The sequence below is a fragment of the Lolium perenne genome, chromosome 2 (genome assembly GCF_019359855.2).
Source record: "Lolium perenne isolate Kyuss_39 chromosome 2, Kyuss_2.0, whole genome shotgun sequence".
Classification (NCBI taxonomy): domain Eukaryota; kingdom Viridiplantae; phylum Streptophyta; class Magnoliopsida; order Poales; family Poaceae; genus Lolium; species Lolium perenne.
Window position 1 is genome coordinate 217630169 of NC_067245.2, and position 10239 is coordinate 217640407.

Below are 10239 nucleotides of genomic sequence, written 5' to 3' on the forward strand. Positions count from 1 at the left end.
AATGACTGGAAAATGTGCGTAATGCACAAAGTAGCAACCCTAACTGGAAAATGTGGAATTCCTCCTAGATCCTGCAGCGTATGACACGTACGCCTGGTAACTAAACCTTTTTTTAGCAGGGTACATAGAGTATGCAGTTTATTTATGATGGTAAATCCGTAAATGGCAGATCTGAACATTTCCATCTTTATTTTTGATGGTAAATGGCAGTTCTGAACATGTCCATCGGAAAGGAGCAACTGTAACATACTGACACGATCGGTGACACACTGACACCAACCAAATCTTTAGCAGCTTCTGCATGCATACATACTCATGTTAGGTACAGGATTATGTTTTTCTTTGCCATTATCTTTCGAGCCGTTATTACCTTTCGTACGGACCAATGCCAACACCATATATATGAAAAACTATTACAAAAGAACCCTCACAGAAACCAAAAGATCAAAGGAGAAGCTCTCCTTTTCCTACTTAATCGATTCAGGTCCTCCCTGGGTAAGAACAGCACAGTTCCCATCTACAGCCTAGCAACGAAAACCAAACAGATCATAGGACCTGCGTGTTTCCAGGCCACGGCTTCTGTGTAGTGATAGCTTTTTCAGGACCCAGTGACCTGCTGCCGGTTAAATGGATTGCTATTTAACATTTGCTGGCCGGTTACTCTGGCTGACAAGGTGGTGAAGCCAGACGACCAACTCCAGTATGTAAGCCTCCGTCCTTGTCTTGTCAGCATGGTAGAGTGTCTCGATCACGTCCGGTCGACCTGGTCCTCTTCCAACACGCTCGGTCCTGAATGACACGGTAATATAAGCAAGAGGAATATCATGGCTAACATACTTATTTTTTAGAAAAAGTATGTCTACAAAATTTGACAAACTTCGCTGCTTACCCTGATTTTGCCCATTCACTAAACCTCAAGAAGCCTCGGGCACTGAGGTTCCACCCAAACAAGCAAGAAAGAGACATCAGAAACAACTATAATCAATGAAACTGAAAATTTTAAAACATTGGTTTGATGTACACTACCAGGTGGTATTGATGGCCATTGGAACAAGCCATTTCAGAGTTTTCTCCATCATTGACCTTATTTGGTCAATAGTGAGCTGCAGTAGAAATCTAGGATTTAGAATTTGAGATTTATGTTGATGTGGTTCTCTCTCTGGCTCTCTAGATGTATTACCTCCCGAGGTATTGAGGAAGTTCTTAATCTATTTGGTAGAGCCAACCTGACCCTTGGTGGCAACCCTTGGTAGAGGGCATCTCTTGAATTTGCAGGTACATACCCTGATCGAGAAACCTTAAACAAGCAAACGAAATTTTAAATGTGCTGCGGTGCTGCCCTCACATAGTAGCTAGTGGATATTGGTATTTGGAAGTGTCAATTGCAGTTTTCTGTCCACCCACTGATCTTTGGCAGATTCTCCTTCTTTTTGGCGAAAAATCGACAAGTTTAATACTCCCTCCATTCCTAAAAAAGCTGCTCAACTTTTTCTAGATAAGGATGTATATAGACCCATTTTAGTTATAGATAAGTCTGAATCTAGAAAAAGTTGAGCAGTTTTTTTCTGGAACGGAGGGAGTACTAGAAATCACTGAGAAGCCTGCCACAGTCAAACTTTCTATACACTAGCTTTTTTTTCGATATGGGAGCATTGCTCCGGCCTCTGCATCAATAGATGCACACAGCCATACACTAGCTATCGATATCTTTCTAACTATTTAAACTGCACACGCAGAATGATGTTTGCAAACATGTCTCAGAAAGTGCTTTCACAATATGCAATTTCACTAGGTTTAAAAATAATCTTACAATAGAAATGCTATGAAGACGGGTCATGTCGCTCACTTATTACTGAAATTGATATAATAAGATCCCAAAAGCAAGCAAATACACCAGAATCTTGAGATAACTTCTAAAAAAGAACTGAAGGAACTTACAATGCCATAGATCTGTATGATAGTGTTTGCATAGTGCAATGCAAGTCCCGCAGGTCCTAGTCTTAGAGAGTCCACTGTTGATTCAGAACTCAGTTCACCTACATCTAAAAATATAAGACAAGGATCAGTAGGCAAAAAAGTGTGACAGATTCTAACACAAAAGAACAATGGAAGTACCAGAAGTTCCAAATGAGATATTGATCTCAGCATGTAAATACTGCACAATGTCAACAAGCTTCTCAACAACCTATACCAGGAAATGTATGTTATTAGAAAATATAGGATATACCAACATATCAGATGAAGTAAATTCTATAGCAGAATTTGCTCACATCCTCCAATGTCTTTGACCACAAAGATCTTTTCTTCAAGCTCTTCACGTAACCTCTTTGGGTCTTCAACTCCAGTCTCAGAACTTGAACATTGTCTCCTGCAAAGTTATCTGACCACTGTAAAAACTATAAACAATAAAGCTGCATTGCCATGACACTCAGATGGATTTTGATTTAGATTATGTCAGTGATAAGATTAAATAAAATGCCCAAGCTTTGAGAGTCCACGTATATTCTTTTTTAGTCATTAGACAAAGAAAAGGTGACAAAAATATATTCCCACTTTCAAAAGAATTTTGTTGTTATAGTAGAATAAACACAATACCTTTTTCAACCTTATTTGAAGTTTCATTTCCCTTCTGTTGACAACGGTAATCTTGCTCAAATCTATCTAAGGCATGTAGCTCGTGATACAAATCCTGAAAAAAGGGTCAAAACTATCAGAATCGGGTGACATGAATCTATTGCTCAGATGATATCGTCAGCGTAGAGCACAATGCTTACAGTTGTACGCTGAACAAGAGTCATCAACTTTTGCATCTCTACTGTGGCTGTTTCTTTCAGCTGCTTCTGTGGTACGTTTTCGGATTCTAGTCTGGCCAGCAAGGGGGAAAATATCATTCAAGTCTAACCTGTATAATTCTACTCTTGCCTGTCAAAGCAGGAAGTTTCTTACTTGACAAAATAGCGGTCCAGATTATGCCATTGCGCATTTTTGCAACGGTTGCCAAACCTGACAATCTCTTGTGAAAATATTCTCAGCTCTTCCCTGGAAATATTAGCCAGAGTTCACAAAACGTTCATCAGTCAGAGTAACCAGAAAGTCACATTGGGCACTAAGGACTAACACCCCGTCTACCTTTTGTCATTAGCTACAATCCGCATCAACTCATCCATGTCACTTGAAATCAAACTCTGCACGCCTTCAGAAGGAAGCACCACTTGTTTGAAGTATGTAACAGAGTCTTCGGAGAGAGATTGCATAACGCTCGCTCCTTTCAGTACCGTGTTAGCCACCTCAAAAGCTAGAATTGATATCTGGGTCCCTTTGGTCGCTCTAGAAGTAAAGCCACCATCTGGAGTCAAGGTTGTCATCAGACAGCCTAGTGTGTCCAGAATCTCCACTGCTCTCCCATACCCGGCAGCGCCAAGCCCTGAACCCGTTCTGGAAACCTGCTATGAAATTTGAAGGATTTCATGAGATGTTACATTTGAATAATGTAGTTTAAGCAAAACAGTATAGAAAATAGGCACAAGTTGATCTCCTGCATTCGAAGTTCAAATCAGAGGTGGAGCTAGAAAAATCTTTTCATTGGGTTCACTGCTTTTGTGTATTACCAGGTTCAGAGTAAGCAGTAAATGTGAAGTGATTGTAAAGAGATTAATCTAGTTTCACTGGGTTCATGTGAAGCAGTAAATGTATTCCTTGTTATCTACCACTTGCCTTGCTTGTTCCATTGTTCCCTAATCTGTCCTTCCTCGACTCAGACGCTGCCATTTTCCCAGACACGGTTGTCTCTTCTGACGTTGATTCGTGCCGCATACTGCTCCCCGGAAAAAGGAAACTATCATCCTTGGAGGACAGCATAAAGGACTGGTTCCCAAACTCCAAATCATCCATCGTAGTCTCCCCAGCACCGCCGATCCTATGCTTGTGCGCAAGGTCTATCGTGTCAGGTAATTCACCGATACTGTCTGCCGAATCAAAAAAACTCGCACTGGCAATACTGAGAGACCTTCATGATTTCAACACTGCAAACAACAGAAGATCACCATGAGAAAATTATTTTTATCTGCTACAGGTTGCCTACTCCTTTACATTAGACACTGCAAACTAAAGCCAAGAGGTAGTAGACATACTGCAGCAACCGGTGTAGTCCATCCACAAGAAGCCCGCGCTGGTAGCCGCATGGAGGTGGGCTCCAAAGAAACCAGTAAACTCTGCCCGTTCACTGAATAAACCGTGAAATCTCCAGAGTCGGCGGCGCGCGGGAGGTGCTCGACGGAATGCGCGAGTCAACGAGACGGGAGAGGAGGCACGCTCCAGCAAGAAACCCAACCAAAGTAGCAACTAGAAATGACGACAAGACTGGCCTACCAACCAATCACACCAGCAAAGAACCTCGGGCAAGGAACTCGCCAAGAACAGACAGACAGTGAGTGTCAGATTTTCGCGACCTTTCGGGAAGTAGGGGAAAATGGAAGGATGGGGGAGCTTGGCTCGGGGTCAGGGACGGAGAGACGGTCGACAGCGAGCCCGGTGGCAGCTCGGGAATGGAGATGCGACGGGGGAGGGGGAGGCGACCCGATCAGGGGATGGGGACGGGAGGGAGGGAGGCGCGGCCTTTTCAGGCCGGATTCATTTGTTTTTCTGCCGCGACAGGGAAGACGCGGACAGGCCACCGATTCCTGCTTAAAAAACTGGGAAAAGAAATGCTTTCAGATGGAGGCGAGAGTCAGCGGTCTGACGCTCGTGCGCGCCTCGGTCCGATCGATCGCCGGCGAGCGGCCGGCATCGGGGATCCGATCCTGCTTGCGGTTGCGCGGCCGGCCGGGCCGGGTGCGGATCGGCTCCCAGGTCACCGGCTGTCTGCTCATCATTCGGATTCCGTCGAGGAAGTGGTGGGGTGCACGTTCGTGCGCACCTGTATGTATAGTTTTTGTGTTGAGGAAAATGGGGCATGTCCCATGTGTGTCATGTTTTGTTCCAAGTTTGTTTACTTTGTCATTGCATGTAGGACACCTTGTTATGTTGTTGTTCCTATCCTTGTTCTTTTTTTCTTCTCCTGGAAGATGATGCAGAATTGCTTCGAGGTAAGGCGCATCGATTCCTTTTGTTTGTTTGGGGTAAGTCGAGACCCTTTAGCACAACACCAAGTAAAAAAAAAAATGCACCTTTTTTTTCCAGGTTCAACTGCATCCCCAAACGAAAAACACACACCCAACATATTGCTTCTTTTTACACAAACAAAACCTCTCAAAAGACTTGACTTCTGACATTTCTATTTTATGTTTTCTAACTAATCCGCATACCCAAAAAAATCGCATCTTTCAATCTTTCTCACACTAATGCCGCCGACCCTCCTCCGCTCCGAAAGGTCAATGTCTTCAGACTAGCCATCTGGAACACCATTTTGGCTCATAGGTGTAGATGTACCCATTGTTTAAAAATAGAATGTTTGAAATTCTAAAAATAATATTAGGATATACTTTCTAAAATTCCATGTTCGCGCACAAAGTTCTATTAGCTTGTGTAAAAAAGACATTTTTTTGTGCTCTAAAATAGCTTTTTCATGATTTTGTATTTTTTACATAGGCCACACAAATGTCTTTTTTCGTGGAACTTTGTGCCCAAACAACAGAATGGTTGGATGTACGTCTGGAATTTCTTGTATTTTGTATATTTGAAATATGTTTTTCATAATGGGTGCATGTAACCCTTCTTTCCAATAATTTAGTCTTTTAATGAGTGGCTGCATTTTTTTCGATCTGTATTGCGATGTCGCATTTGGAATGGAATGCAGTAGCAAACAGGGTTCTCAATATATACGGTGAGTCTCTTTTATGCGATTATTAATAAGGTAAGGATTGTACATGTACACACACACAACGCGGACGATGTCTGCCCGAGCTTGCTTGCTTCGGATGAACATGTGGCTATGAATGGAAGTGACAGTGGGACCCACAATAAAATATATTTTATTTTTCCTGTATAAAAATTGTATTTCTAGAACTCGAAAAAATCTGAAAAAAATATTTTCACGTAGGCAACGGATGTGGGTATATGTGTACAAAGTTTGATTGTGATATGTATAAAGATTAAAAATATATATAGATTGAGTGGAGTCGGTAAGTTCTAAAATTTGTAACTTACGTGTAACTTACTGAGTTACTGGTACGAAAAATCCAACAACTCGCATTACATATGACAGCTCACATTGAATGCACGCACCGCCACACAAATAAAGGGTGCAAGCCAGTCCGGGTTAACTTAGTAATTTTTTCGCACTATGTGTGCCTCCAAGAATTAATGTTTTCATGTGGATGCTCACGTGCCTGCGGTTCGGACACGCACCACACACACACAGACACACTGGACTGTGCGATGTATGGTTAGGTTTATGCAGGCGTGCATATTTGTTAGGTGGTTCACGGGTGCCCGGTCGTTCTTCGATCTGGACTAGCAAATCAACGAGGTCTCTGAACCTGCCTATCCAGTTGACTTTGGCTATTTTTCAAAAGGGACGGTAGTAATGTCTTCGGCCGGACCTGTCACCGAAATAACTAAAGAAAAGAATGCACATACCTCCTGCCACCACCTTCATTAGAAAAAATAGACCATTTCGTTCTCGCTTTAATAATGAGTGGAGATTTCGGATAAGAAAAGTGGGATATTTCAGAAAAACATCTGGAGATCGCTGGCGTGATAATATCTCGTTAATGAGTGGACATGGCACCGCCATAGTTAAGAAAAGAAGATATCTTAAGTGATGTTTTATTGGAGGAAATGAGCATTTTAGATAAGAAAGCAAGGCTACTTCATAAACACCTGGAGATCACTGTCGTAATAAATTTGCACATATCGGTCAAATGGAAGATGCCACTTGCATAACGGCAAAGAGAAAAGATGTGTTGGTTGTCCAAGGTACCTGTCGGGTATGCTGAATCCTGGAGCAGGCCGCATTCTGCGTCTGCTGATGCGGTATGTTTTGCGCGACTGCAAATGTTTGCACCAGGGGCGGAGCTAGCTATATGGCAAGGTTTGGCGGCCGCCATACCTAAATTTTTGCACTAATACTAGGTATATATGTACATACTAGCACAATACCCGTGCGTTGCAACGGATTGACAGATGATAGATGATTTTTTTAGAAAAATGAAATAAAGTCTTCATCTTCCGGGGGAAGCATCTGTTTCGACCAGGAGGCATCGCCGATTTGGACATACGGAGCTAACAACGATTATGAGCGCCGCCACTAAGATAGCGAGTCCGTAATGCGAGTAGCTATTCTTTTCGTCTCCAGTACCCACCTCATCGATGACATCCGATAACTATGGTATTCACCTTGTAGTCATTCCAGCGGTGCTATAGGAGAATGCATGAGAATACATGTGTCACTTCTCGTGATGATTCCCTAGAGCCGGAGTAACGTCCGCTTCTATGGTAAAGCCGATGGTGCTAGGTGGATGCTAAAGTAGGTGGCGCTAAAGAGGAAATACAATTTTGATCATAGGTGCATATGCTCCTCCTATTCGAAAAAATATTTTCGCATGTTTTAAAAGTTAGCGCATACATCTCTACATTTCAGGTGTGCACACCAATTTTGGTGGAAAACCAATATCTTTGTGTCGTATGTAAAAATGATAAAAGAATATCTCAATAAGAGTTTTATCACTGAATTTTATCTTTTTACACAAGACAAAAATAATATGGATTTTTTATGAAACAACTTTGCGAGCACACATAACGTTGATATGTGTGTGCCACATTTTTATCAGAATTTTTCAGCATTTTAAAATACATTTAATACTTATTTTAAAAAAGAGGAGCATCCACTTCCACGTGTAAAAACAGCTATCAGTGCTAAAGTTTTCACTCCACTAATCCCAAAGTAAATTTTGATGCTTCTTTTCTCATCCGCTCACCTATTTCTTGTTCGATGCTTATGCATCAGCATAGAAGAGCTGGCACGTGTCACGTGTGGACCTTTCAGGATGTTACCGGTGTCAAAACCATTGGGGCACATCTTCATGCCATAGCGCGTCTCCTGAAGCCTGAAAATGGTGGGACACCCACACAACTCCACCGAGTCATTATTCTCCCTTTTCCTTCGTGTTGTTTCTTTGCGTCTGAACGACACCACGGAAAAGAAATCCCCTTTCTCTCTGCTCGCAGCCTCCTCCCACAACATATCGAACCCAGCAGTTGGTCTCTCAATCTCACACCCATAAGTTCTCCCGGTGGCACGTGGTGTACAGAGGGCCGCCGCCGCTAAGGCTGGGTGAGAAGGATCCGGTGGTGGATTGCAGGAGGAAGGTGGGAGACAGGGTGTGGACGAGCCAGGCCAGCGATGGTGCTCTGGGCCAATGGCGTGGTAGCCGGCGATGCGTGCTGGTCCATCCAACTCAGGTGAGCGTGCGTATCCGGTCTGTGGTCCACCGCGCGCGCCTCCACGAGGACGACAACCTCAATCGACGGATCCACCCCCCTCCTCCATGACCTCCCTCCTCACCTGTGGACCACGACCTGTGCCCCCGGTCTGCCTCCGACGAATTGATGCAGGATCTTGGCCTTCTCCCGATCTAATAGCTTCGATTTTCCTGAACCGAGGAGGTGGTGGCGCTGGGTCGGCGTCCAGGAGGCGGCTGGACGATAAGTGGGATTTTTTTCTAGAATTCAGGGTTTCGAGCAATCGTGGAAACTTTTGTGGGAATCGCACGCAGAGGAAGTGGTCTATATATGAGCGGAATTGTGCAAGAAATTAAACGGAAATCGACTGGGATTAGCAATCGTATCCGGTACACTACTAGGGAAAAGCCTATAGGTGGAGGCAAGTTGTGCCGGCGCACCACCTTGTGCATGCGCCGGTGGAAAGGATTGCCGGCGCACCACATTTCAGCCGCGCCGGCGATGAAGGGATACTGCCGGCGCACCTCGGGGAAAGGCTCGCCGGCGCTATTTCCTGGCATGGCCCGGGCCGATTCGGGCCAGGCCCAAGAATCATTGCCGGCGCACCGGCCCAGTGGTGCGCCGGTGGAAAGTTTTCTATTGCCGGCGCACCCCTGGGCCGGTGCGCCGGCAATGATTCTTGGGCCTGGCCCGGTTGTGATATAGCCGAAAGGGGTATATGTTGCCGGCGCACCATGGTCCAGGTGCGCCGGCAATAACCTGGCAGTTATTTCAGCCACCAACCAGCCCACTCACTCACACACTCACTACACTCCACTTCTCCACACAAACCCGAGCCTTCTCCCAACCCAGCTCATTTTTGCCCATTTCTATCCCCAATTTCACCAATTTGACCAAACAAAATCAAAATTTTTGAGCAAATCTTCCCTTCCTACATGCATCTCCCACATCCCCCTATGTAGATCTAGATCTACTATCCCGCATTGACCGCTCAATCTAGATCTAGATCTAGAAAGTCGGCTTCCATACGCCATTGTCGCGGCGCGTCGTCTCGATCTTATCGACGAATATATCAAACAAATAGGTGATTAATGAACAAATTAAGGAATGAAATCGATGTATGTTGGACATTTGAAGAAAATCTCTCGTGTGTGGCATATATATATGTTGTGCTTGTGCTTGTGTGTGTTGGCGTTGAAAATGAGTTGCCAACGTTGCGCCGAAATGTTGATTCTTCAAGTTTCCGTTTCGGCACATTTACGGCGCTCCTATGTCCTACCGTGTAGGAAGGTCATGCCGAAATTTTCCGTGAAAACTACCGACGGATGCATGGTTCTAATGAATTATGTAATCTTACCATGCAGGCGATAATGGTTATCGAGATGAGTGAAAGCATCGTGATGAGATATCTGAAACACGCGATCATCGACATGTATGAAAATAACCGCACGGAGGTATTGTGTCCGTGCCGGAGATGCAAACGAGGGAAATGGTTTGACCCGTATTCGGGCAAGTTGCAGGGGCACCTGCTCACTAATGGTTTCATGCATGGACACACTCAATGGATGAGTGATGATGGCGCGGAGGTCAATGGGGCGACGGCGGCAGGTGGTAAAAATGGCCGGCAAGAAGGAGGGCATCATGATACCGATGACGATGAAGAGTTTGTCGCACATGACGATAACCTTGACGACGACAATAACCTTGACGACGACAATAACCTTGACGACGACGAAGAGGTGCCGCTAGCTTCGATCGTGCGGGACCCTCATCTTCAAGATCTGCTTCTCGAAAGACGAAAGGCGCCAAGCGGAAATCAAAGCTTGAGCAACTCGAGAT

The 10239-nt window shown here is 44.5% G+C and overlaps 1 protein-coding gene across 1 annotated transcript; it reads right to left on the minus strand.

Annotated features, from left to right (window-relative positions):
* Positions 1–262: 262 nt before the first annotated feature.
* Positions 263–4871, minus strand: LOC127334882 (protein PSK SIMULATOR 1). Its single transcript, XM_051361425.2, has 13 exons — positions 4131–4871; positions 3715–4022; positions 3130–3443; positions 2947–3039; positions 2775–2865; positions 2596–2689; positions 2271–2368; positions 2116–2185; positions 1939–2042; positions 1181–1297; positions 1027–1103; positions 890–931; positions 263–789 (listed from the first exon to the last, which is right to left on the minus strand). The coding sequence occupies exons 2-13, from the start codon at positions 3889–3891 to the stop codon at positions 636–638; spliced, it is 1431 nt and encodes a 476-aa protein (XP_051217385.1). The 5' UTR covers positions 3892–4022; positions 4131–4871; the 3' UTR covers positions 263–635.
* Between the last annotated feature and the right edge of the window lie 5368 nt (positions 4872–10239).

Excerpts from the sequence above, each read along its gene's own strand:
- LOC127334882 (XM_051361425.2), bottom strand. The coding sequence starts at position 3,891 with ATGGATGATTTGGAGTTTGGGAACCAGTCCTTTATGCTGTCCTCCAAG. Across the intron at positions 3,040-3,129 it reads ATTGTAGCTAATGACAAAAG|GGAAGAGCTGAGAATATTTT; the intron begins GTAGACGGGGTG and ends TAATATTTCCAG. Across the intron at positions 1,298-1,938 it reads TCATACAGATCTATGGCATT|GTTTCTCGATCAGGGTATGT; the intron begins GTAAGTTCCTTC and ends TGCTTGTTTAAG.